The sequence below is a fragment of the Rhinolophus sinicus genome, chromosome 1 (genome assembly GCF_057876585.1).
Source record: "Rhinolophus sinicus isolate RSI-liver-muscle chromosome 1, RSI-T2T, whole genome shotgun sequence".
NCBI classification, from domain to species: domain Eukaryota; kingdom Metazoa; phylum Chordata; class Mammalia; order Chiroptera; family Rhinolophidae; genus Rhinolophus; species Rhinolophus sinicus.
In genome coordinates, this window is record NC_142501.1 from 54,921,914 (window position 1) to 54,949,366 (window position 27,453).

Below are 27,453 nucleotides of genomic sequence, written 5' to 3' on the forward strand. Positions count from 1 at the left end.
TACTTCAGGTGTCTTGGAATTGGTCCAGTATAGAAAAAGAGTGACCACAAAGGCTATACCCAGACCCCCACTGCTAACAGTCCTCACCCCTGTTCTGCATTTCACCAACCAGAATTTCCACGGCTCACCCCAATCAGGCAGCTTCACCTCTACTGTTCCAGAAGACCTGCCTCGCCTCCCCCACTCTCTCACCACCCAGGAACTCCCGCCACTCCCCCAGCCATAGCCACTGGAAGAGCCCGGGAAGTGAGTACAGCACAAGAGCTCTGTAAAGATGACAGGCTTTCACTCTTCCTTCCAACAATTGTGACCTTACTCATTCTTGAAACAAGTTTCTGAAAGCCTTGCTGGTCCAGTGAGATTTAGCCCAGAGAATGGAGTTTCATAACTAAAGGGCCTTGCCGGATGCTGAGTATAGACACTCCATAAGCTCTATAACCCCTTGTCCAATATTCAGTAGAGATCCCTGACTGCCTCGCCTCATACACGTCCTGCACCCCACACCTCCAGACTTGTACCCCTGCCCTCCAGGTTCACTACAAGCTTAGCACTGAGCCGGCTCCTCCCTGATTGCCTATAGGGGACGGTCTTTATATAACTGTTGGTTGCCTTCAGGCTCCACACACTGCACCTCCCCCTCAATAATCCGGGTAACTTAGAAGGAGACTCCTGAGAAATTAGCTGATGACCTTTATCTGTACAGATAGATCCCTCAGGCCCCCCACTTTCACCTGAATCCAGGAGACTTCTCCCCAGGGAACAAGAACAATTGCTCTGAGTGAATGAATGACAAAAGCATTTTATTAAAGATTCACCCAAAGATGGATAGAGGGAAGGAGAAGAATTGGATGGGACTGAGTGGTTCTTGTCCTGACCTTGCAGGGCCAGTTGCTGCCAAGTGATGGAGAAGGAGTCGGTCCTGATGCAGAAGGATATCTGGGATCTGGTAGGAGACAGCATTGGGCTGGGAGGGGACATATGTGACACTGATGATTCTGGAGCTGGAGCTCCTGGTTGCGTTGTCCTCAGTCCATGGGAAGGTATAGAGTCAGCCGGTACCCCTCCCATTCCAGGTGGGTCACCAAGCCCAAATTGAGAAGAAGCTACAAAACTCCAAGAGGGCAGAGTCCACTCCCTGGCAGTGAGGTGACACTGGTGAGACGAGACCCAAAAAGGAGGCAAAGGTGAAGGAAGCACAGAGACACCCAAGCTGGGCCCAGCTGGCCTCAGGGGGCTGCAGGGACCTCATCTCCTCTATCGGTTGGATCTCTTGATCAGGTTGCTGGTAGAGACGGTCTTGCTGCTGGAACTTCCAAAGACACCACCACCAAATCCATAGCCACTTCCGGAGCCAGAGCCAAAGCCACTGCCAAGGCCAAACCCAGAGCAACTTCCTAGTCCTCCACCAATGCCTCCTGCGCTGACAGCACCACCAACCACAGCTGTGGGAGAAACACAAAGGACACGGTTATTCCAACAGCGCTGGCAACCAGGAGTCACAGCTCAAACCAGGGTGAACGAATGGCCACGGCAGGGTCAGAAGGTACTTACAGATGCTCACAGCATTCTGGCATTCTCCAGACATTCTGTGGGGGAGAGAAAGAGCAGTGAGCCACAGCAGAGCCCGGAGCCACACTGCATTCCATAAGCAGGTATCAAGCACCTTTCTCATCTTTAAGCAGCCAAACATAAGGCCTGGATGTGAACGTGTTCTTTAACACTGTCCTGGTTTGTAAGGCACCAGCACACACTGAGGCAAGTGGTCCTGCAGAGATGGCCTGGACCTGCCATGGCGCCCACCTCTCCATTCCTCTTCTTCCCGCCCTGCCTTCCCCCTCTCACCGGCACTCCTCGCCCTCCAGCAGCTTGCGGTAGGTGGCGATCTCCACATCCAGGGCCAGCTTCACGCTCATGAGCTCCTGGTACTCGCGCAGCATCCGGGCCAGCTCCTCCTTGGCCTTCTTCAGGGCGGCCTCCAGCTCTGCACGCTTGCTGAAGGCGTCTTTCAGGGCCAGCTCCCCACGCTGCTCAGCGTCAGCCACAGAGGCCTGCAGAGTCTGGCACTGTGGACAAGGGTATGAGACGAGCCGTCATCAGCGTCCTGCTGTCAAGACCTCTACATCTGTCCCCTCTCATGTAGCAGCTTTGCTTGGGTTTAGCTGTCAGCATTCTGTCTCTCTTCCCCACTTTTCCTGATTTTTATGCATTTCATCCTTTCCAGCCAGAGCCCACCAATGCCCCTAGCAGGCTGATTAGATGCCGATGAGCAAAATCCAATGAAAAAGAGCCAAAAACCCTTTTTTACTCAGGTGGCATGTCATATTAAGTAGGATATTGCTGAAAAGATCAGGGTATGACTTAAAGAGCTGCAAATCCCCTTACAGACAAGCTCAGGATCTTCTGGCTTGATGCTTTCTCTGCTTGTCTACTATGGAGACATCTGTCTTTGGCCCTTGGCCCTGTAGTGCAGCTGGAAGGAGGGGACACCCACCTGCTTCTTGACGTTCTCGATCTCTGCCCGCAGCCTCTGGATCATTCTGTTGAGCTCTGCAATCTCAGTCTTGGTGCTCTTCAGATTGTCACCATACTGGTCAGCTGAGGTCTGAAGTTGCTGGAACTAAGACCCAGGAGACACAGGGAAGGAGGAGTCAGGAGTGTTTGAGTAGGGTCTATTCTCAAGGCAACTTGGCAAGAATAGCCACAGGTGGCAGGGATAATAGCCACAGGGGCACAATGTCAAATAATATCCAATCAGACCAGGATCAATGATGCCTGGCAGAATCAATTTATTGCTGACTTCTCTTGGGCGCGAGTTGATGATTGCCTGCTCATAGACATAAAAAGCAGAGCCCCAGAAGCTACTCCCAACACCTGAGAGATCCCCAGCACCCACCTTGGTCTGGTACAGGGCCTCGGCCTCGGCCTTGCTCTTCAGGGCGATCTCCTCGTACTGGGCCCGGACCTCGGCGATAATGCTGTCGAGGTCCAGGCAGCGGTTGTTGTCCATGGACAGGACCACGGACGTGTCTGAGACGTGGGTTTGCATCTGAGCCAGCTCCTGTGGGAGAAATGTCTCACATCAGGCCTCCTGCAGTGTCTTTTCTCATCTCTGACACCAGAAATATGCTTTCATCATGGAAATGGCCATGCCACAGACTCCGACAGAAGCAGAGTTAGTGTTTCCAATGTGTAGGAAGGAAGAGGAGGGGCAAATTTCTCAGTAGACATCAAGTGGTTGGTGATGTCTCAAGACAGAAAAGCAACGCTTGTCGTCTTTACTGCTCCCTGAGAACCCTAAGCCACTCCATGGTAGTGAGAGCCTAGTCCATTGGGTGGAAGGAAATGGAATGGGTCCATGTCACTAGAGAAATCGCAAATGGCAATAAGTTCTATCCCGTGCAATCTTTAGGTCTAATCACCTCTTCTAAGGTAGCATCCGGTTTTGAGAACCTCTTACTTCAACTCTTTCTATCCATAACCTTGCTAAGAGCCCCCCTGAAGTAAAGAAGCTGGAGTCCTTCAAAGAACTGTGAACTCCAACCAGCAGCCTTGTGGAGGATTCCCTTCCATGAATGGGGTGCGGGGGCGGGGGGGGGAGGACGAGCAGGGAATGGAGTCCTCACCGCAGCATAGAGGACCCTCAGGAAGTTGATCTCATCATTAAGGGCGTCCACCTTGGCTTCTAACTCCACCTTGCTCATATAGGCAGCATCCACATCCTGGGGGGGGGGGGGGGAGGACAAGGAGAAGAGACAAGGTATAAGAATTACAATAGGAGGCAGCCGATCTTAAGTGACACACAAAAGTATTCTCAGCAGTTTAGGAAATGCTTCTCAGCACCAGGTAAGGTGGTGAGGGACTAATCATTTGACAAATTCTGCCCCTAAAGCCACCTGAAGACATGGAATTTACCCAAATGGACTTTTTACCCAGCCTTAATTCCTTAGGACCTGGTTTGTTAGGTCTGGATAGTACCTACGCACTGGGGTGGAAATGAGGCCGAGATGGACCAATTCCACGATTCCAGCCAAAGACCACTCCGGAAGGAAGGTGCCCTCACTCTCCTTCAGCTCTTACCTTCTTGAGCACCACAAAGTCATTCTCAGCAGCTGTGCGTTTGTTGATCTCATCTTCATACCTGGGGGTGGGGACAGGAAGGAAAAGACAAAAGACCCACAGTGAATTCGTGTTTCTCAGCTCTGTGCTGCAGCTGTCTTACATCTATTTGGAAATATCCAGCTAATCGGCTACATTTGCTCATGTTCATACAGATACTCATTCAACCTACGTTTATTGAATAATGACCATTTTTGAGGTACAGTCTAGACTCTGGTTTATTAAGAGAAGTGAAAACCAAACTTTAAAAAGACTGTTTTCAAGAGATAAAATGTGAAGAGAAGAACCAGCAATGATCTGGTTGGTTTTATTTCCACAGAAAGACTGTCCTTTGGGCTATTTGGTGGATTAAATTCTCTTTGTTTCACGTGAGAGTGAATTGAGAGAGGGTTGGTATCTTCTCGACTCCCCCCCCCCATAAAGAGCATAGGAAAAGCTACTATGGATTGAATGTTCATTATACGTCCAGCGCTATGCTACATACTTTCTCTACCTCATTTCATTTCAATTCATTCTCAACCAATAAGGTAGGACTATTACCCCCATTTTAAATTATAAGGAAACCTGAGGTTTAGAGAGGTTAAGCAGCTTACTCAAGGTTACACAGCTAGTAAGTGGAAGAATCAGTATTCAAACAGGTCCATCTGTCTCTACAACCTGTATTCTGAACATGCTGTAGTACGTTTCATCTGTTTGGTTTCTAGTCTTGTTTGTATATGACAAACCCAGCTCTCTGAATGAATTATTCATTTTATGTTTGGGGCAACGAAGATCACTAGACATCACCCCATTAAAATGTGACCATGGAGATGCAGGGGAACAGACTAAAGAACCTTCCTGACCCCTTTGGGATATCTTCAGAGCCTGGAATTCTAAATTACTGGAGAGGAGCCCAGGAAGCCTGGGACATGGCAGGGCAGATATGCAGGATAGCATCCCCTCTTTCCTCCCCACATACTTGGTCTTGAAGTCCTCCACACTGTCCTGCATGGTCTTCAACTCAGACTGCAGGCGTCCTTTGTCATTGAACAAGGAATCTAACTGTTTCCTCAGGGCACTGAGGTAGGCTTCAAAGAAAGGCTCTAGGTTTTTGCTGGTCGTGGTGGTTGTCTGTTGCTGGAGGAGGTTCCACTTGGTCTCCAGGACCTTATTCTGTTGCTCTAAGAACCGCACCTGTGTTTTAAAAAGGTACAGGCCAATTGATGAGGGCCTGAAACTTTGGCAGGAGGGCCAGACAAGGCCATCATGAACCCCACCAATCCAAGCCAACCAGGTGGCCCAAGAGCCATTCGAGTAGGACAACTATGTCACAACTCCAGGAATCATTCACTGGGGACAATATGATGGCCCCACTTTTGAGCCCATAGCAGCAAATGAGCCATGTGGGTCATGGAGAACAGAGCACAGCCAGAGCAGCAAGGCCTGACTGTACAGCAAGAACAACTTCCCCTACAGAGATCCAGAGGCTCTGGAAGGAATTGCTGACAAGAACACTGAACTTCTATGAAAGAATAAAGTAAAACAAAATTAGAGGACACAACCACAGTATGAGGGCTTCCACTCAAAGCGATCCTGGTCCACAGCAAAGGAATGATATACTCACTGCAGATTTTTTAAATATACTTACTTATAAATGGACCTGGGGTGTCCCTGTGAACCTGTGCACAACTGAATATAGTTAATTAAGATCAATTCCCCAGACAAATTCTGAGTCTCAGCTAGACTCCATTCTGTAAGAGGACATCCCAGAACTTTCCTTCTCTCTATGAAAGGACCTAGCCAGATGAATCAAGGTAGCAGCTTAGCATGATAATTCCAATTTATGTGCCTCAGAATCAAAATGAAAGCAGGTAAGGCTGACTGATCACAGTTTGAACTCGAAAGATAAGATGAGACAAGAAACCACAAAACCTTTGGTCTTGCTTTTGTATCCATATGTCCTAGAGCCACAATAAAGCCTCTTTAAGCTCCCATGGGTCTAGTCAAACTAACAAGAAGAGCAAATATTCCCACTCAGTCTACCCCAAGATTGTTCATTCTTGCCCCATACATCTAAGAGAACTAAGACTTCAATGCACGGAGAACCAGGGCGCCCTTGACCAAATGTGCTACACGTATCCATTCAGTCGTTAATCATTGGATGACTCGGCTCCCTGAGGCTGATTTGCTTGCTGCCATCCATCATTAGGGGCTGTAATTGAGCTTGAGGACCTGAAGCTCTAACCTTGCATCGTAAAGGAAGTTGGACTACAAAAAGAGAAGGAGAGACCCATCCTCTCATGTCTTCAAACAGACCCAGATACTGCCATTAGAGCCAGTCCCTTTTTCATTTGGGAAACCAGCCTGGTTTTCTTCCGCTCCAGCAACAGAAGTGCCAATGATTAAAATTATTATATTAACAACAATTAATGATTAATTATTAAATTATTGACTGTGTTATTTCCAAAACCAAAATCTGAGAAAAAGCAGGGCAACAATAAACCCACTTTTTAACTGGGTTGATCTGAACTCAGAAAAGTTGAGTTATTTGCCAAATATCATGCAGCACCTCTAGGGAAGGGTGACTAATCACAGTTTGAACCCGAAATGTGACATGAGACAAGGAATCACCAAACCCTTGGTCTTGCTTTTATACCTATGTATCCTAGAGTCACAATAAAGCCTCTTTAAGCTCCCATGGGTCTAGTCAAACTAACAAGAAGAGCAAATATTCCCACTCAGTCTACCCCAAGATTGTTCATTCTTCCCCCATACATCTAAGAGAACTAAGACTTCAATGCACAGAGAACCAGGGCACCCTTGACCAAATGTAGAAAACTTTAAATATTAAACTGTTTTGATGACAGCCTATCTTCCCACTAGTCATGGGACAAAAGACACTCGGAATAGTGACTGCCCTTTCACAGCTGGAAAGCGGAGGCCCAGAGTAGTTCAGTGGGAGGCCCAGAGTAGTTCCATGGCAGGCTCAGGTCTGAGACGCCGGGACGCAGCAGCCCTGGCTTCTACCACCTGGTCTGGCCAAGGGGGACGGCTCACCTTGTCGATGAAAGAGGCAAACTTGTTATTGAGGGTCTTGATCTGCTCGCGCTCCTCAGTCCGGACCTTCTGGATCTCGGGATCAATCTCCACATGGAGTGGAGTCAGCAGGCTCTGGTTGATAGTGACCTCCTGAATCCCCCCAGCAGGGCAGACAGGGAAGCCAGAACCACCCCGTCCACTGAAGGTGCCCCCAAATCCACCGCCAAAGCTGCCAGCGCCGAAACCAGCACCAAAGCTGCCAGCGCCGAAACCTCCAGCAGCCCCGAAGCCAGCACCTGGACGGCATCCGGCCATGCTCATGGAGATGCTCTTGTTCCCTCCGAGGTTGTAGAGGCTCCTGCTGCCAAAGCCCCCAGAAGAGCAGCGGCCTGCACCCCCAGACACGGAGGCCGAGCTAAAAGCAACCTTCTTGACCCCACCTACGATAGCTGAGCCACTGCTAAAGCCCTGGGACCCTCCTCGGGCATAGTGCTGCCTGGAAATCATGGCTGGAGAGAGGAGAGCAAGCTCAGAGTTGTCAGACAGAAGCAAGAGGGACCAGGCCGATGAATGCTGCAGCCCTACCCTGGGTCTCTTATATGTGCTGGAGCAGCAGGGCTTGGTTACAGGGGCATAAAGGGAAAAATCTGAAACATCTCTGGGCTTGGCCTTTGGCACCAGCCCATCCTTCCCGCACCTGCTGAGCATGTCACTAAACACACCTACAAGAAGTCATTCGGAGGGCACAGGTTACTGGATCCCAACACTCCCCTCCAGGAGAACCTGCACCGGTGCCTCAGGGCCTTGTGCATCAGAGGCCCTGCCTGGCCAAGCCCTCTGGGCCCCCCACCCACTGTGCTTCCTTCTCACCAGCCTCCCTGCAACCTCCCTGCTCCGGACAAGATGACCCATCATCTGTTCTCTCACTACACAGAGTTTAGAAGCGGAGGGCCTGGGTTCCAGTGCACAGCCTACCCTTACCAGATCTGCAAACCTGAAGCGAGTCACTCTCAGTGGCTTCACCCACAAATTGGAAATAATACAAATATTTACCTTTACCTCCTCTCAAGATGCAGGGAAATTACAGTTAGTGAAGTGCTTTGTAAACTGTCAGAAGCTGCACATATATTTGTTACTACTGTCATTATTTTTCCTCCATGTGCTCTTGGCCCCATACACACACAAAAGAGGAAATCCTGATATACAGCCTTATAGCCTTCTGAACCTGGATCAAGACTCACCTCGACTTGACACACAGTTATTGAGAACCTACTATGTGCCAGGCATGGAGCAAGGGACTAAATAGAGGTAACTCAAGCCCTCCAGCCTCGTGCTCTCCCTTGGCCTCTGTTCAGGTCTCTGTTTGGAGGATTCTAGATCAGTGTTTCATGCTAGGTCCTCACTGTGTGTGCCCTGCTTCTCTGTTCGCTGCCCAGTTGCTTGCTTGCCTCCACCAAGACAGAGTCTGTTCTGTTTTCCCATAATAGGGGAAGGGTAGGACTCTGTAATTTTTTGGTGTTGGAGACTCCTTTGGCAGAATGGTAAACCTACGAGCCCCTTCTCAGAACAATGTTTTCAAATACAAAATCCTAGTTTTAAACCCTGCCTTAAATTCTTCCCCACTGAGTGCAACAGATCTGTGTTCAAATCCCACCTGTTGCCACTAACTGTGCAGTCTTGGGCAGGTCAACTAACCCCTCTGAACACATTCAACCCATCCTCGCATCCATAAAATGGGACCTGCCTCAAAGGTAATGAGACGATGTACCTAAGCCAGACACTTAGTAGGTCAGTAAGTATTCTTTTTCTGCCCAGGCTTTGCCATTGCCACTCATGAGGAGACATTGAGTCTGCACTTGTCTCCTCTTTTTAATCCCCCATGAGACTGCTAGTCCAAATCTGGGAAGTGACCAGGGCCTGGATAATTCCCACAGGCCTGAGCTGACCCTGACCGAATAAAAGCTGGCCATGGTAAAAATGTACAGCTCCTTCCATGCAAAGAGAGAGGACAGTGCCTGTGGGGTAAGAAGAGGGTGGTCGGTGAACCCAGGCTTGGGGACGGGGTTGCAGGGAAGGCTGAAGAGGCCAGGAGCTCTCTCTCCTCTGCCAGCTCCTCCTCTACCCACCTCTACCCTCATCCCCTCTCCCTACCCTCCCCTTGTCTCTACCTCTGATCTGCACCCCACCCTCTGTCTCATCCACCTCGGCCTTTGCTGAGATCTCCCTGCCCTGCCCGGGTGGACTCTGCATCAATGGAGAGTGGGTGGAAGAGCTGTGGCTGGGAAAACAGGAGGCCCTCAGGCTCCGTCCGAGGTCCCTGAGAGAAAGCCCAGGTGATGGTCTGTCCATCTGTAGTAAGAGAGCATTCTAGAGCCTGGGCCATCTCCGATAAGGGATAGGGTAGAGCATTCAATCATCCTTTCAGTGAGTATTTCGCGAGTGCCCACTTTTTGCCAGGCACAGTGCAGGATGCTTTATATGCATGTGATCATTTAATCTTCTCAAGTCCTGCGCAGTCAGTGTCATTCGCCCTGCCTGCAAATGAAGACCTGGAAGCTCAGGAGGGTAAAGGAGCCCCAGGGTCACACAGCGGCATGTGGTGGAGCTGGGACTTGAACCTGCATTAGTCTGATCCCAACGGCTTTGCAGTCCCTGGCCTCTCATCTGTACCATCCTGCCTCATATGAAGTCAGTGTGACGAATCTGTGCAGAGGCCAAACCAGAACTGGACGCCTGACCGAGCCTGAGTGAACCGACTGATCAGGTTGAAGGGGCCCTGAGAACCCTGGCACCCTAACGTCTACATTTTTCCTCCCTGACCCCAGGGACGGGCCCTGGCAGGGAAGGAAGGGGGGCTACTCCAGGTCTGTGGGGCTGTAGCTGCAGACGCAGAGGAGACCTGGAGTTAACCCCTTGGGGAAATGAGGGGAACGTCTGGTTTCCTGCCCCGAGACGCAGAAGGAAGGTCGTAGCCTGAGTGAGGGCCCAGGAGTTCAGGCCTTTGGCTACCTCACCTGGCTCTCTAAACCTCCCACTCACAGTTCCATTCTCCCAGCGGACCCTGGAGGGTTGATGAGGACTTTTACGGGCTACAAAGAGGGATTGCAGCCACAGAGCTGAAGCCCCAAGGTGGCTCATGACGTGTCCCTTGTGTCTTGTAGATTGTGGCTGTGGCGCTCCATACTAAGGGAAAGTGATGTGGTGTGTTGTACCCAAAGGTGCACCCGATTGTGTCCAATGCCCAAAACAAAATGCAAGTGGGGCTGGAAGGGATTCAGGGAGAAATAATATATAATAATACATTCAATCTTATTTTGTGCTTGTGGAGCACCCAAACCATGGAGCCAAAATTGAGGTACTTCTTGTGAAGGTCACTCTAAATTGAGATATATACCATCCCTGAGACAAAAAGTAAGATGAGGAGAAAGCCACAGTGCTTTACAGGGAGAAGAAATTCTCATTTAGAGCTGTCGTTATGTGCTGGACACTGGGTGCTTTTCTTATAATAGTTCCATTCTTCACAACAACCCTGCAAAAGAGGTGTTGCTATGCTCGGTTTAGAGTTGCAGACATTGAGGCTCAGAGAGGTTATGTAACTTGCCTTAGATCACACAGCTAGGAAGTGGAAGAGATGAGAGGCCGGTCCTGTCTGATGTCAAAGCCTGTGACCTTAACCTCTATACCACAATGCTTGATATCAGTGACTCTGCACCACACAGAAACTGAAGAAAAAAAAAATTATATGACAACTTATAAAGACCTGCAGCTTATGGTCCACCAGAGCAGCAATGGGGTCTTGGATATTTTCTGCAGACGTCTCTGCTCCTTCCGTCCTTGCTCTTGTCACATGATCGCTTGTTTGGTTTAAGTGGCCCTGACCTTACAAGTACCCAATAAGGTATGACACTGTTCCCAAGGGGCCAGTTCTGTGTCCTCCAGTTAACTAAATCCAAATTAACTTAATTAAAAATCCGGTAATAAACCCAAACCAAACCAGAGGAAAGTTCTAGTTGAGAGCCATATTCTGTGGCCTTATTATTAAGTCAGAGTTGCCAGAAGCTCACAGAATCCTCAAACTGTAGCATGAGAAACAAAGGTAGACATAAGGAAGAGCTTCTTATACAAGAAAGCTTTTATCCTCTAGTGAGAGAGGCAAAGAGAAGAGTTTCTATCCTGAAAATGAGAACGATACCTCCTGTCTACCTGGGCCAAAGGCAGGGGATTGGACAAGATAGCTCTACCTGGCATCAGCTGCTAAAAGCTGGTCCCGGCCCCAGCCCCACAGCTTCCACTATTTTCCTCCGTGACCCTTCCTCACCTGGCAACTGTTCCAGACCTTGTCAAGAAGAATAAGCAGCTGACAGGGGTGTGGAGCAGGGCCAGGCGGGTGTGTTTGCTCAGGGTTTTCTGGATGAGGGAGTCAAGCCTCACATTCAGCCCTGGGATTACGGGGATCCCAAGGTCTTTCTCTCTCAGCCCCAAACCTGATGTGTGGTGTGGGAAAGCACCCTCACCCGGTTCCATCACAGTCACCAGCCTCGCAGCCCCACGGGGCCTGAGTCACTGTATGGGGAGCCAGAGCCAACTTGAGGATCAGAGACTCTAAAAAAAGAACCTGTCAGCATTTCAGGGAGGGGTCAGTGAGGGCAGTGACAGGGTGAAGTCTCCTTAGAATCAGAGGGGGGGGGGGGGCGAGGAGGGTCTGGGCACAGGATCCCCCCTTCCTAGGGGTAGAGAGCAGCCTCTCCTGGTTGCCCACCCTGGGCATGTGCAAGCAGGGGTTACCCAACATGTAATAAATCTGTTCAGATTCCCTGTTTTTTCCCAATTCAGTCTTGGTAAGTTGTATGTTTCTGGGAATTTACCCATTTCTTCCAGGTTGCCCAGTTTGTTGCCATATAGATGTTCATAGTACCCTCTTACGATCCTTTGTAATTCTGTGGTGTCAGTTGTAATGTCTCCTCTTTTTGTTTATAATTTTGTTGATTTGGGTCCTCTCTCTTTTTTCTTGGTTAGTCTAGCTAAAGATTGTCAATTTTGTGTATCTTTTCAAAGAACTAAGTCTTAGTTTTGGTAATCTTTTCCATTGTTGTCATGTTCTCTATTTAATTTATTTCTGCTCTAATCGTCATTATTTCCTTCCTTTTGCTAAATTTGGGCTTAGTTTTCTCTTCTTTTTCTAGTTCCTTGAGATGTAAAGTTAAGTTGTTTAAGATCTTACTTTTTTTTTTGATGTATGCATTTATAACTATAAATTTCCCTCTGAGAATTGCTTTTGCTGCATCCCATATGTTTTAGTGTGTATGTGTTTCCATTTTTATTTGTCTCAAGAAACTTTTTGACTTTCCTTTTAATTTTTTTCTCTGATGCATTGGTTGTTCAAGAGAATGTTGTTTAATTTCCATGTATTCATCAATTTTCCAGTTTTCCTATGACTGACTTCCAATTTCATACTATTGTGGTCAACAGAGATATAGGGTATGATTTAAATCTTCTTAAATTTGCTAAGGCTTGTTTTGTGGCCTAACATATGGGCCTAACATACGATCTAGCCTAGAAAATATTCCATGTGCACTTGAGAAGATTATGTATTCAGACAAATGTGAATATTTATTGATGACTGGCTGAGAGGGCTAAGAGAGAAATCATCTGATTCCAAGATGATGAACTAGGAAACCAGAATCCAGGGAGAGGAAAGCAAAGGGAAGCAATTCTCGTCAAGGCGCTCATAAGCCAGATGTTTTACACGTGTTCTCATCACACCCTGCTTTTATTAGGTTGGTGCAAAAGTAATTGCAGATTTTGCAATTATTTTTAACCTTTTAAACCACAATTATTTTTGCACCAACCTAATACAAAGGAGGAACCTGGAGCTCAGAGAGGTTAAGTAACTTGCCCAAGGTCACACTGCTAGTAAGTGGCAGAGGGGGGACTTAAACCCAAGTCTGCCCAGTTCTGCATGAAGCCCAAGATCTCGCCACTGAATAGTGTGCTGCCTGCCCCACAGAGTCAGTGGAGGGCTCAATAGCATCAGGGCATAGGCTGGGTGATTGGCAACTGCTCAGTAGCGGGGTCCTGACTTGAGCAACTTATGTATTCCCTCCAGCCTTCTATGAGCTCTGCAAGGAAAAAAGGGCCAAACCTAAAGTGGTGATGGTATTGAGCTAATGTGCTTTCAGCACGACGATTGAGGCATAGTGAGCATGTGGTTATTGCTGCCTCAACCTCCAGGGAGTTCATCAGTTAATAATTTCAGTTCCCCATGCAGCACAGACTGGAGCCACACACATCTAGCTACAGATGCCATTTATTGAGACACATCACAGGCACAGACAGCGGAGGGGGATGTGGGTAGATTCAGGGAAAGGGTGAGTCTAGTGGGAAACAGGAGAGGTTGAAGGGCATTTAGGGACCACTCCTGACTTCCCCTCCTCTCCCAGCCTGCCCTGAGCTCGGATCAGATGAGCAGAGGAGGTGAGGGAAGCTGAGATGGCCTGGAAAATCCAGTCTCCTCTCAGTGGTCAAAGGTCATCCCTAAGTCACCCAAACACATCACTCAAGCTGTTGGCCTTAACCTCCCATCCCATCATAGAACCAGGGAGAAATCTGAGTAGAGTTGAGCCCTTCCCAAAATGCAGGTCACATGCCAAGAATCCGGCATGCAAATACACTGGATCTGTGGTCCCGGGGCCGTTCCTGCTCCTAAGGAGGTGGGTGGGGAGGGCAGCCGAGGCGGGTGAGTGGGGCAGGGAAAAGACTGCAGGGGCCCCTGCTTGCAAGGCTCGGCAGCTAATACCTCCGGCTGGATGTCTTGACTGTGGTGGTCTTTCGCAGGATGGAGGTGCCAACAGGCCCTCCCTTGACAGTGCTGTAGCCCACGTTGGTGCTGAAACCACCCTTGCTGGTACCCCCACTCCCACCCAGGGAGATGCCACCCCCGAAGCCGGCCGCGCCACCTCCGCTCATAGTGGTAGAGTTGCCGGTCACAGCTGCAAGGCAAAGGGTCTGGGTGAGGCAGGGCAACGATGCTGGAAGAGGGCCAGGGGCTCCGGTAATCAGTGAGGGGTGGGAAAAAATCAGGCAGTGGAGCCATGGGAATGGATGGAGAGCCTAGGGCAGGAAGCTCCTTCTCTGGGGACCCCTTGAACCTATCGCCAGGGGGCTGAAATGGAGGGAATGTGTGCTTTGGGCCAAGGATTCACTAAGTGGACTGAGCAGAGGACTGGGGCCGGCCCTGGGGCTGGGTAGCAAGATACTCACAAATGCTGACAGCACTGGGACATTCTCCAGACATCCTGGGAAAAACAGAAAGGCCAGGAGAAGGGTTGGTGGTCCCAAGAGCCTGAGCAAAAGCCCTCTCCCTCCCTCTCTCTGCCTTTACAGTGGATCAATTCCGTTGGTCAACTCCCGAGAACCAGGGCCCGCATGACAAGACGAAGAGACATGAGGAAACTGTGCATGTGGCCACACTGGGCCTCAAAGCCAGTGCCACAGAGGAAGCCTAGCTGCAGCAGGCTGTGGCAGCCCGCCCTCCCCCACCCTCCCATCCCTCCCCTGCAGGCCACGGACAGACCCCTGCTCTGATGCATGAGAAACAAAACCCATGCCAAAATAGAGCGACCCAGTTTCTGGCTGACTTTCTCTACACCTCATGCCTTCCTCAAGGATGGAGATGATAAATTTTTTTTCAAAGCTTCCACTAGTGGTGGAATCTAGTATTGGAAGAAGCCTCACTCCTGTTGGCCTGCCAAGCCCCATAAGGATGATCGATGGTTGTGCCATTCAAGGAGACGCACAGCAGAGGCAGTAAACACAAGTGGGAGAGTCTCCCTCAGGTGATCAGTTAAGAGCCCCGCTCCTTGGTTCCTCCCTTATCCTCCTGCTTCAGGTACCACAGCCAACTACGCAGGCTCCCCCACAGGGCACGGCTGGGAAGCCCTTGGAATCAGGGCAAGAGGGGCCACTACCTGCTCTCCTCGCTCTCCAGCAGCTTCCTGTACGTGGCGATCTCCACGTCCAGGGCCAGCTTGACGTTCATGAGGGCCTGGTAGTCACGCAGCAGGCGGGCCAGGTCCTCCTTGGCCTGGTGCAGGGCTGCGTCCAAGTCCATAAGCTTCTTCTGAGCATCCTTTAATGCCAGCTCCCCGCGTTGCTCTGCATCCGCAATGGCAGTCTGCAGCTGCTGGCACTGCCCAGGGAATGAGAGGTATTGGGTACACCCTCCAAGGTTGACGTATCCTTCTCTCTGCCCTTAAGCCAGACATCACCATCCTCCCCACCTGCCCCCACCGTAACCAACTGGGAAAGAAGGAAATCAGAAATATTCATTTGAAAGAGATGTTATTACACGAGCAGGATCATGTAGCACCAGTGGAAAGTCCTTACTGAAGTCTAATATAATCTTAGTCCCTCCTGTAGCAGCTCAGCCTAGTGCCTGAAAAGAGGTAAAATAAATAATACAGCCTCACCATTAACAAAATGCTTCACTCTGATCTGAGGAGGAGCCCACACTTTCAGCCATACCCTAGATGAAGTCAGCAGCTATGACCTGGACCCTGGAACCCCTAGCCTCTGCTCTGACCTCCTGGAGATGGGATCGATCTCCTTGAAGGAGAGTGTCCCACCTGCTCTACCACTAACATGCTGTGTGACCTCGGACAAGTCCCTTCCTTTCTCTGGGCCTCAGTTTCGTCTCTTGTAACAGGAGTGTGTTGATCTTGATGGTCCATATTGGAGTGTGTCCCACCCACCAGAAGAGCAGAGCTCACCCCTTAGAATGGCCATAAGAAGGCCCCTCACCTGCACCAACACCTGAGCTGGTCGCTCAGGCCCCCAGCCAGTGGCTCACCTGCTTCTTCACTGCATCCACCTCACCCTGCAGCCTCTGCACAGTGCGGGTGAGCTCAGCAATCTCGTTCTTGGTGTCCCGCAGGTTGTCCCCGTGCTTCCCAGCCGTCACCTGCAGCTCCTCATACTGGACACCAAAGAAGTGGCAGTGAGCGAGTTATCAGGTTGTTCCAGGCTTACATGGGTAACCACTTGCCCCCAACCCCATCCTCACAGCTGGAGGCCCCAATGTAGGGGGGGTGTCTGGCCCTGGGCAGACAAGGAGCCCAGTGGCCCGGGCCTCTCATAGGGAAAGATCTGTGTCCAGTCCCAGCTCACATACCTGAGCCAGCCATTCTTCTCACCTTGCTGTGGTACAGGGTCTCAGCCTCGGCCTTGCTCCTCTGGGCGATCTCTTCGTACTGGGCCTTGACCTCAGCGATGATACTGTCGAGGTCCAGGCAGCGGTTGTTGTCCATGGACAGGACCACATTGGTGTCAGACACATGGGTCTGCACATTGCTCAGCTCCTGCAGAAACAGAATTAGCTACCATCAGGCCTGAGAGGCCATCAAAGGATGGAGGACAGGGATACAGGTGGCATCGGGAGGCCTGTGCTCTTCCCCAGGCTCCACCCTAGAAGGAAGCTACACCTGCAAGAAAGGCCACAGTCTCTCAGGCTGTGAAATGGGCTCCCATTTTTATAGACGGCATTTCTTTTTGTGGATTTGCAGGCTTCCAAGAGATTCAAAAAGGGGGAATGGGATGTGTGCTTACAGCACTCAAGCTCGTGCCAGGCCCTGAGCCAGCACATTCACCTGCTACTTTAATTTTCAAAACACTCTGTGTGAAGCAGGCAAAGCCACAGCTGGCCCACAGGGTGCTTTTGTGCAAACTGGGGAAAGGCTCCCCTCTGGGCAGAGGCAACCTGTACCAGGGCCTGGGAAGCTGGGCATGGGCCTGATTCGAACCTCACTCTCCACTCAGCCAGTTAACAACTTGCACCACCATTCACAGTGGTCCTGACGGTAGGGAGGTGAGGAAAGAGGCTTGGAGAAGAGAAGTGACGCATCCAAAATCACTAGATCCAAGGTCATCCAGTCTTGGTGGGGTCCAAACTGGAACCAATCAGTTGAGCAACAAAGCCCAAGGGGTTTCCTCTAGAAGGCACTGCCATTTATAGACCAAGGTGATTTTCACACACACACACACACACACACACACACACACACACACACACACGGTCCATCAGCTTTCACACGTAAACAGGCATTTAAAGATGCCATGAAAGGCAGGTTTGGTTTCTGGCTTTGAGTCACTAGGTCATGACCATGTTGGCTCCGCGTTGGACTATGCCTCTGTCTCTCCCATGGTCCTCCCTGCTCCAAATCCCAGCTCCAACCAAATTGCTCATCCACTCAGTGCTCCTGAGTGGCTTCCAAAGAGGAGACAATTTTCTCTCTAAAAGCCAGCGTCTTCCAACATATTCTGGCCTTGTGTCCGGTTTTTCTCACACACTGGCCCTTCACTACAGCCAATAGGATTATAACAGATAGAGACAGGTAATAACAACAACAGCTCTCATTTAGTGAGCATTTCCTGTAGTCAGGCCCTGTGTTAGACAATTGACAGGCACTAATTCATTACCCATCCTTTTCTAATAGCACGAAGAGCAGCTTGCCCCAAATCACAAACTAATAAGTGGGGAGCCCAGTCTCAAACCTGGGGAGTCTGACACCTGAGATTACATAGACTAAAGTAGAGATAAGACAGAAATAAAGAAAGAGAGAACTACCAAATTCAAAACTGATATCCGTGGTGGCATAGTAGATTATTAAATTTATTAGGCTGACATTGGTTAGTAAAATTATATAAGTTTCAAGCATTTTAAGAGGTGGAATAGGTTGCGGAGATGGGGACAGAAATCCATTCACTGAAATATTTGTGGTTTAGTGAAAAGATATGAGCTCTAGAGACAGACAAAATTAAGTTCAAGTTCCCAGGCTGACATTCACTAGCTGTATGACTAGGGTCATCACTAAGCCTCAGGATTCCTCAGTCCCCTCATCTGTAAAATGGACATGATGTAACACCTTCCTCACGTGGTTTGTGTGTGTTTTCAGACCCACACATGGGCCATAGTGAGTTCTCAGTAAAATGCATTACTTGCTCAGACTTTTCTGAAGGTCAGTCAAGGTGCCCACGAGGCACGTTTGCTACAGACGACGTCCCTTTGTCACAGTTGTTTTCCTCCCACCATGACAACACTGCCAGCGTCATCTTACAGGATCACCCCTTCACCCTCCCCAGCTCAGCAACCCTCTGCAGTCCCAAGCCAGACTGAGTTCCTGAGGAAAATCAACTTGGAATTTTGAAGACAAGGAGACAAAAACTATCTACCGAACACTACCATGAGTGGATGACGGTGGTTTTGCTAGAACCAGGGGACAGAAGTCAGGGTTTCCAAAGAAACAGAGCCAATTCAAGTGGAGAGAGAAGAGCTCTGTGGATGAAAAGGCCTGTGTCTCCTCAGACACTGGGGACCATGAAGGGAAGAGTGGTGGAGAGCATCTGGGCAAGAGAAAAAGAGCCAGAGAGGCCGAAGTGATGGCACTGGCACAGGGCTGGATTCTGCAGGGACACTCCCCCCACCCTGCCGCCCCCAATCCAGAGGGAGGCCATGAGGCTCCTTTCCTGCCCTGTAAACATGCCTGGAATTGGTGGTGGGCCCTCCAGGTTTCCTTAAGATCTGGCTTGACCAAAACCAGACCGTGAAATCGATTACCAAATACCACATTGGCAATCATAGTTAATTTGCCCATGAGGCAGAAAGGGAATGACTGTTCTGGCCTTTGTTCTTAGCCCCCAAGGAGGTGAAGATAGGTGGTGAGGAACTTTGACAGGAAGTGGCCCTGGCTTGGTCCCTAGCTCACCTTCTCTCTCCACCTCTTCACCTAATTCTCCCACACGCTCAATGCCCAACACACCTGCTGCTCCTCAAACACACTGTTCTCTCTGGTGCCGCTGTGTCACTGCACAGGCCGGGGCCCGGTTGGAAACTCTTCCTCCTCCTCACCCTTCCTTCAAAATCCAACTCAAATGCCATCTCCCCTGAAGCTCCCCCAGCTCCCCAGAAAAGGTCATCCACAGCCTGCTCCATGCTCCCTGTCACTGTGATGGCTGTCATCCCATGGTAACCCAGAAGGAAACTGCAAGCCCCCCAAAGGCAGGGACTTGGTCCTTTTGTTGTCTTGTGGAAGGTACTCAGTAACTGTGTATTAAATAGGAAAAGAAAAGCAAAGGAAAGGAATGCTGAGTATGCCAGACATGTGCCTTAGAGAGTAAGAAAGCCACTTCCTACACATTCAGAGAAGAGGGGTGTGGGAACCATTGACCGAAAAGAGATAAATGAAAGAGGAAATGAGGGAGCCTCAAACAATAAATGACTATCAATGATCCCAGTAATGGAGAAACTGGTTAGGCACCTAAGACATCAGCATGATGGCACTGAACACTCCCCAACAAGCTCCATCCTGACAGGTCGTGTAGAAATGTTGGAAGGAGAGCAACGCAGCCAAGCATGAGCCAGGGAAACGCTAAAGCCCGCGGACGGGGCTGTTAGATAAGCTCTAGGCAAAAACAACAAGGGAGGCAGCATTTGGCTAACCCTACCGAAGACCCAGGCAAAGTCAACAACTCATCTGCCATGTCATTTGTTCTTTTGATCAAGGGGAACAGTCATCAAACTGGAAGGGCAGGATGCTTGAGAAGAAATGGAAACCCAAGACAGACACACAGAGCATAAGAAGCCTTGGTCTTGTTGGGGATCTTAGCGGTCCAGGCAGAAGAGCATATCCTAGAAGGCCATGGGGATTGCCAAGACGATGAATGCCCCTGGTTGCCAAGACGATGAATCCTTGAGAAATATGGAGAGTAGGAGAGGTTCCAGAACCCAGAACCCTAGACGTAGCACGTGTCCTCATTTCCAAAGGGGCAAAATTTTGATTTCTCCAAGTTAAACTTGATGTCAATCTCCTATGAACCTCCAGTATGAATTATAAAATGTGTATGAGAGGGTTAGAGCCAGCAGGAACTACCCTAAGAAAAAGTCAAACCAAACGGATGTTTTTGAGGTTGTATCACTAAGCTGCTAAAGGACTGTGATGGACATTGTATGACCAAGCCTTTCTTTCAAAGGCACATTTTTTTCTCTCTCTTTGAAATGATTTTTTTTTTCTGGCATTCTTTAAAATAAGACAGAAAAATGTGGGTTGGGTGATGGCATAGTTAACTGGATGTTAAAGTAGCTGAGCCACTTTCAACCACAAATTGCTGAGTGGGGTGAGGTGAGCCTGGTGGGAAGCCACTACTAAAAACCTAGTTCTTGGACTAGGACTCTGTTCTCACGCTGTCTGCCTTAATGTGTTTCTCAATGATTTACTGACGTATTATCAAACAACTAGACCCGCAGTTGACCAGTTTAACCCTGAAGATAACCTTAAGCTGATGCATCACTAATATATCCAATTATCCAATTGGGTATCTCCAATATTGGATAGGAGAATCCAATTTCAAAGTGCCCACAATGACGTCCAATGATGGGATGAAATTTCAATGACATTTCACAGGGGGGAAAAAAGGAGAATCGTTAGCTCTTGCATTCAGTTTCAAAAATTCAACTTCCTAAATACAGGAAGTTGGAGGACAGCCTATCTCACTTGAAAGCATTCATGTGAAAACAATTCGGGGGGCAGAGGGGAGTTGTTAAGGAACAAACATGGTGAAATGGTTTCTAAAAATAACACATAAACTAGTGTAATATTAGGCTGCATGAATGGAAGTTTGTATCGGTAACCTCCCTCCCCACCCTTCTGTTTTCTGAATTCTGGACTCAGAACCCTGTTTCCTGAACGTCTCACATGCCACAGATTTCAATCCCCTAATCATCATGACCTGTAAAGTGTTGTCATATGAAAAACATATGTCACATGGAAGATAGTAGAATACATGCAACCCAGAAGACAGAATCAGGGCCAATCAAGAGCAGAAGCCGTGGGGAAAAGATTCAAGTCAGCTTTCTAATAAAGTTTTTCAACAATGGAAATGCCTGCCCCCCAAAAAAATAGAAGTATTCAAGTAGAGGTTACATGATCCCCATCACGGGTATTAGAGAAAAGGCTTTAAGTTGAGTGGAAGGCTTGCCCTGAGGTCCCTTCCTATTCTAAGAGTCTATGATTCTAGAATCAACTCATGCTAAGTGCAACCCTCTCACCCAAGCTTTCAAAGCTCCCTTGTTTCCTGGGACCCCTCCTGGATTCTTTGATCTGCCCACTCTTTACACCTCACCCCTGGCTCTAACCTGGAATCCCAACCCCCATCTCAGTCTGCCCATCTCTGCTCCTTCATCCCTTGCTCCATTACAAACCGGACAAGAAGGGGAACACAGTATCACACAGTAGCAAGAGTCAGGCTTTAAAGTCCAAGACCAGATTTCAACTGCAGCACTGCCTCTAACTAGCTCTGTGACTGTGGACAAGTTACTCTGAGCCTCAGTGTCCCTGACTATGAAATGGAGACAATAATAGCACTTCTATAATGTTATAGCATCATTGAGAGAATAACGTAAAAAGCTTAACCCAGTGCCTGGTCCATCTGAAACACTTAATATACGGAAGCTGGTGTTCATTAAAGGTCCAGGTTCTCTCTTCTCTCCATGAAATGGCCTGGGAATTCAGATCAGACCTCCCAGGGGGATCCCCAGTGCTGTATGTGATGATTCCTGTCCATTGGCCATCTCACCATTTCATAGAGATGATTCAGGAAGTCGAGCTCCTCGGTCAAGGTGCCCACTTTGCCATGCAGGTCCATTCGGCCCATGTACGCAGCATCCACATCCTGGGGGCGAGGGATAGAGCAGGGCAGATGACTCGGCCCCCAGTCAGCCCAGCCCCACAGTAGCCAAAGAACCACCTGCCCCCACCCTGCCATCCTGCTCACCTTCTTGATCACCACGAACTCATTCTCGGCGGCAGTGCGCTTGTTGATTTCATCCTCATACCTGTTACACATGGAAAACTCAGGCTAGGCTCAGCCAAGCTCTGCCTTTTAAGGCATTGGACCCTTTTGGCTTTAAGGAAGCCCTGGTGGGTCCCATATTGGCTAAGAACAACTTTGGGGAGCAGTTCTGTAATGCAGCCAACCAACGAAGAAATTTGGGGTACAGTCTTTAAACATCCTTCCTCGCCCCTTTTAAGGAAATGGGCACAGAATTTGTGCAATACTGTGGCAGTCAAGAGCAGCCATCTCTTTGAATCAGAGCCCTTCGGTGGCTTTATAGGAACAAGTGGAGATGTGTCAACAGTGGTTAACCTTTGCTCCACTTTCAGCAAGTGGATGGCATTTGAAACAACTAATTTCTCTCCAACTGCTTTGGCTGAGGCTTTAAGGTTTAGAAATTGCCTGTGTCAAGTTGTAAAAATTAAGAAAAATTACACCTTCAAATTATAAATAAATAAATATATATGTGTATGTATATATATATATATCTGTACATATATATATATATATATATCAATCAACCATAACGTGAAGTATATTTAGATGTTGATTCAAACAAACTGTATGTTTTTTAATTTATGACTTTAATGGGACAATTGGAAACTTAAAATTGACTGGATATTTGATGATATTGAGGAATTACTGTTTTAAAAATTTTTGGTATGATTATGGCATTGTGTTTATGTTTACTAAGTCAAGTTATGTAAATGAACTATATGAACATATCCAATAAAATTTTTGTCAATTAGGTGACATGATGGCTGGGATTTGCTTCGGGACAATCAGGGAGGGGGGGAAGTGAGTAGGGGTACAAAATAAACAAGACTAGCTGTGTTGATCATTATTAAAGCTGGGTAATGAGACCATATAAGTTCATTACACTAGTCTTCCCACCTTGTAATAAAGAGTTTTCAAAATTATGAGCAGCAATGCACAGACAAGTGTGACAGTTCTCCAGGAGGAAATGGGTCCAGTGCCTGAGCACCGAGGGAAGCAGATCTGACTGTGCATCCCCCAGACAGATCCCAGGACACTGGGAATGGGCTGGCCCTCTCTGGGGAGACTGCCCACAATGTCCCCTCCCCACGCCCATAGGGCCCCCGCCTGTCCAGCCCTCCTCACTTGTTCTTGAAGTCCTCGACCAGCTCCTGCACGTTCCTCAGCTCCAAGTCCAGCTTCCCCCGCTCGCCCTGGAGGCCGTCCAGCTGCCTGCGCAGGCTGCCCAAGTAGGCCTCAAACAGGGGCTCCAGGTTGTTCCTGGTGACGCCCGAGCTCTGGCCCTGCTCTTGCAGCAGTGCCCACTTAGTCTCCAACACCTTATTCTGCTGCTCCAAGAAACGCACCTGAGCCAGAGCAAGAAGGGGGGTGGGCTGGACCATCCCCTGGCCCCAAGAGAGACCGAGAATGGGGCCCAGCGCCCCCATCTGTCCGTGACCAGGACATCACAGGGGCAGCATAGGCCCTACAGCTGCTGAGGGGGAGTTCCTGTGGGAACAATCTTTGCTAGAAAAGATAGACCAGTGTGATGACAAGAACTCTAGAGAGCTAATAGATATGAAAGCCCCAGCTCAGTCATTTATTCATTAGTGACAGTCAAGCCACTTCTCTCTGGGGTTCCCTTTCTCACTTGTCCTGGGTAATTGGACTAGATCGATGTTTCTGAACCCAATTCTGCATCAACATCAACTGTTCAAAATGCAGATGTGTGTGTGTGTCTGTCTGTCTGTCTGTGTCTGTGTGTATAATATATATTCAACTCTGTTGTATATATTTGTATATATATTTATGATTATATGTATATAGATAGGTAGATAGATAGATAGATAGATGGATAGATAGATGATAGATAGATATTATATGCATACAAACAAAGACAGAAAGAAAACAAATGTAACAAAATATTTAAAATTGGTGAATCTGGGTGAAAGTGTATACAGGAGTAGGTTGTACCATTCTTGCAACTTTTCTGTAAGTCTGATTTTTTTCTGCCTAGCCAGGGTTCCCAGACACCAAACACAGACAACCTTTCAGACCCCCAACAACCAGCCCAGGATTCATAGAGCCTGAGAGAGATTTTTTACTTATTTAACCTCTGGGACGGTCCCGCAGAAGAACCAAAAGTCACTAGGGGAAGAGGTGAGGAGAGTGGGAGGACGGGCTTGCTTCACCCTCTGCCATCCAGTGTCTCCAGGTCCCACCCCCACAGCACCGCAGGCCCAGTCACGTGGTCTAGGAACACCATGCAGCAGGTGTTCCGCCGTGAGTAGTAATGAGCCCTCTTAGTGCCGAGGACCACGAGACTCATGACCCTGGATCCAGGCTCACCTCTGCCCCGAGTACCGGCATGAACCTGGGCAAATCACATGACCTCTCTAAACCTCAGATTTTTCTTCTTAAAAACGGGCAGAATAATACTTGTTGTGATTCCTAACCTATTGTGGGTATCACACGAGAAAGGGGACATGAGTGTCTTCTAGGAGCCCACAAGTCACTGAATCAAGACATAGTCGTCCAGCAGGTTTTCCCCATCGTGGTCCCACTACCTGGGGTCTCAGGGTGCAGGTAGACAACGCCCGCAAAATGGACTTGGAAATGCCAGAGAACAGTACAAGAGCCACCCCAGTCAGCCTGGATGCCGGGGACACATCAAACCCCACTCCCCAGGTCATGGTGACATGGTGACCACTCTCCTCAGTGTTCACTCCAAACTGGATTTCTTGGCCAGAACAGCGAGAAGGAATAGGAGAAGCAAAAAGGGGATTTCCCTTAAGACTATACCGCCCCCCAATTGTGTCCTGATCACATCTTTGCCCTTAGGCCTCCACCAAAACTGAGAAAATAGGGAAAGGATGGGCTCCTTGGGTAACTTGTTTGACACTTGAGCCAGTTACCCAGCTGTCAAATCTCAACAGGCAATAAGCGCCACCCCACTAAGAGGAGCAATGAGTACAAGCCACTGTGCAATGGTAAGCTAACGCTGCTGTGTAATGATACCAGTGATGGCCACAGGAAGGGCTGCAGCATGCTCAGGGGGGGTTTGACACACAGGCCTCGTGAGTAGACTCGAGATTCACCTGAACAATTACAGTAAAGACCCAGAGGCTGTCTCCAGCCGTCCACACCCGGGCATCCGAGGCTCAGACCAGAGGCACTCCAAAAGTCATCCCACCAACCCCTACCTGAGTGCACATGGGCTGTAACAGCCTCCACCCGGCCTCTCTCTCTCACAGACCCTGCTTCTGCTCCAGGCGCACTCTCTGCCTCCTTCTACCTCAGCTCACCTTGTCGATGAAGGAGGCGAACTTGTTGTTGAGGGTCTTGATCTGCTCCCGCTCCTGGGTGCGTACCCGCTGGATCTCCGGGTCGATCTCCACATTGAGGGGGGTCAGCAGGCTCTGATTGATGGTGACCTCCTGGATACCGCCAGGAGGACAGGCGGGCCCGAATGTCTGCCTTCCAGCCCCCAGGCCCATGTAGGCCCCACTGCCATGGCCGAAGCCTCCTAGGGCCCGCCCTGAGGAGGCCCCTCCAGCCACACTGACCGAGATGCTCTTACTGCCCCCCAAGTTATAGAGGCTCCGGCTGCCAAAGCCGCCAGTGCTGAGACCACTGCGGGTCCCTCCACCACTGCCACTGCTACGGGACATCGTCACTGAGCTGAAGCTGGTGTGGGCTCTGGACCCACCCCCTCCACTGGCAGAGTTGGAGCTGAAGCCCCCTTTGGTAGAGTACATCCGCCGGGATACAGAGGACCTCATGGCTGTCAGAGGGGCCGGAGCACAGGCTGAGAGAGCTGGGAGGAAGCACAGTGAGCTTCCCGGCAACTGATGGGCGTTTTATCTTTTCCCAGCTGGGCTGGGTCTTCGGTGCCATAGGCACTCCTGCCCCATCGCCCCAGGAGGAGAGGGAGAGGCCCTGTGGGTTGAGGGGTGGGGAATCCCTCTACCACAGCAGGAGGGAGGGGCTGCTCCCAGTTATCACCTGCGCTCCAGAGCTGGAGCTGAGCTGAGACTGTGTGGGGCGGGATGCCACCTTCTACCCCCTGGGGCTCTCCTGTCTTGCAACAAGATGATACGGCTCCCACGGCCACCTCCACTACCCGTGGCTGGTTTGGTCTCCTCCCACCCAGCCCTCATGGCCACCATCAATGGGGCTCTGTTCTATGCGCTTTATCCCAGGCCCCTGTTAGAAGCCAAGGCCTCAGGGCCCGGCTGTGCAGGTGGTAAGGGAGAAAGCATTGGGCAATGGGCTGTGGAGAGAGTGCCCAGGCCTGCTCCAGTCCCACCTCCCAGCCCACGGCCTTACTGGCCCCTGGCAGGCGGGGGGCACAGGTGACAGAGTGGGGGTGGGAGCAAGCTGTTCTTTTGTCATACACTAGCAGACTGTCTGTTGAGTGGAGATTCTGTGCTGGGCAATGTGGATGCAAGGACAGAAAGAAGGTTCCTGTCCAACCATGGAGTCTGGGCACTTGATGAGGAAATAGAAAGGCTTGGGCTCTTCAGGCAGTATCCAGAAGCCAGGGAGGTGAGGAGGGCAAAGCACACTCTTCTGGGGGCTAAAGAGAGACACGGGGCCTCGACCATTGTCTGAGATCCCTGACCTTCTGCCTCATGGCAGAGCTTCCCCAGAAATGTCCAGTCACTTTGGAGGGAGCTGGAGGTGGGTGGAGGACACCCCATCCTTGTTGGACATAGGTATAGATCCAGGAAGTGTGTATTCAACAAAAGCCCCAATAGGTCCATGGAGCACCCCCAACATTCCTGTCTTCCCATCCCACATGGAGCCCCATTGCTGGCTTCAGAAGGAGCCAGGGGTCTCCTCAAATCACTTCACACTGTCCCCTCCACACCCCACCCACTTCAGACTACTGGGACCAAACACAGCCCCAAGAGAAGACTTGGAGATGGCAAATGTTGGTCAACTGTTAGGACAAAGGAGTGTTGAGGTGACTTTAGAGATTGTCTCTCCTCATCCACTTCAGCTTTCAGCCAAAAAAGGGGGGCAGAGCGGGGAGAGAGGAGAGAGACTTGCCTGAGGGAAGAAGTGGAGACAGCATGGGCTGTGTTCCTCACACAGCTGCCAGGGCTAAAGCTGGACTCGCACTGTCTTGTGTCCCCAGGATCCCAAAGGACAAGACATGGGGCCATACACACAGCCCAAGGAAGGCATATGGAGAGTGGACCCACTCCAGGCCCAGAGGAGGCTGTGGGATTCTTTTCTAGGACCACTAGGGAGCTGTCAGTGGCTCCCAGTTTCAAGAAGTTGAAGTAGCTCCCATAAGGCTAAGGGTGAGGGGCACTCACAGAATTGGTCCTTTCATGCCCAAGAGAGGATTTTCCTCCCTACTTAGAGCTAGGATACCCCGCATTTCGGGAGGACGGATGAATCCCCACTGAGCTGTGTGTCCTCCAACAACTCTCAACCTCTCTGGGCCTC

General features: G+C 49.8%; 2 protein-coding genes across 2 annotated transcripts; both read right to left on the bottom strand.

Annotated features, from left to right (window-relative positions):
• Nucleotides 1-779: 779 nt before the first annotated feature.
• KRT4 (keratin 4) lies at nucleotides 780-7,716 on the bottom strand. Its single transcript, XM_019724375.3, has 9 exons — nucleotides 7,153-7,716; nucleotides 5,075-5,289; nucleotides 4,078-4,138; nucleotides 3,624-3,719; nucleotides 2,894-3,058; nucleotides 2,492-2,617; nucleotides 1,843-2,063; nucleotides 1,552-1,586; nucleotides 780-1,442 (listed from the first exon to the last, which is right to left on the bottom strand). The coding sequence occupies exons 1-9, from the start codon at nucleotides 7,639-7,641 to the stop codon at nucleotides 1,255-1,257; spliced, it is 1,596 nt and encodes a 531-aa protein (XP_019579934.3). The 5' UTR covers nucleotides 7,642-7,716; the 3' UTR covers nucleotides 780-1,254.
• Nucleotides 7,717-13,425: 5,709 nt separating this feature from the next.
• KRT79 (keratin 79) lies at nucleotides 13,426-25,809 on the bottom strand. The gene is made up of 9 exons (XM_019724374.3): nucleotides 25,299-25,809; nucleotides 23,140-23,360; nucleotides 21,958-22,018; nucleotides 21,760-21,855; nucleotides 16,326-16,490; nucleotides 15,983-16,108; nucleotides 15,102-15,322; nucleotides 14,395-14,429; nucleotides 13,426-14,123 (listed from the first exon to the last, which is right to left on the bottom strand). The coding sequence occupies exons 1-9, from the start codon at nucleotides 25,773-25,775 to the stop codon at nucleotides 13,924-13,926; spliced, it is 1,602 nt and encodes a 533-aa protein (XP_019579933.3). The 5' UTR covers nucleotides 25,776-25,809; the 3' UTR covers nucleotides 13,426-13,923.
• Between the last annotated feature and the right edge of the window lie 1,644 nt (nucleotides 25,810-27,453).

Bases quoted from the DNA above. Each gene is read 5' to 3' on its own strand.
- KRT79 (XM_019724374.3), bottom strand. From the start codon at position 25,775: ATGAGGTCCTCTGTATCCCGGCGGATGTACTCTACCAAAGGGGGCTTC. The intron at 16,109-16,325 runs GTGAGAAGAATG...TTTGGTGTCCAG, and splicing joins AGACCCTGTACCACAGCAAG to TATGAGGAGCTGCAGGTGAC. The intron at 15,323-15,982 runs GTGAGCCACTGG...TTCCCTGGGCAG, and splicing joins TGGATGCAGTGAAGAAGCAG to TGCCAGCAGCTGCAGACTGC.
- KRT4 (XM_019724375.3), bottom strand. From the start codon at position 7,641: ATGATTTCCAGGCAGCACTATGCCCGAGGAGGGTCCCAGGGCTTTAGC. The intron at 4,139-5,074 runs GTATGTGGGGAG...CCCCACCCCCAG, and splicing joins GTGGAGGACTTCAAGACCAA to GTATGAAGATGAGATCAACA. The intron at 1,587-1,842 runs GTGAGAGGGGGA...TCTCCCCCACAG, and splicing joins CTGGAGGGCGAGGAGTGCCG to AATGTCTGGAGAATGCCAGA.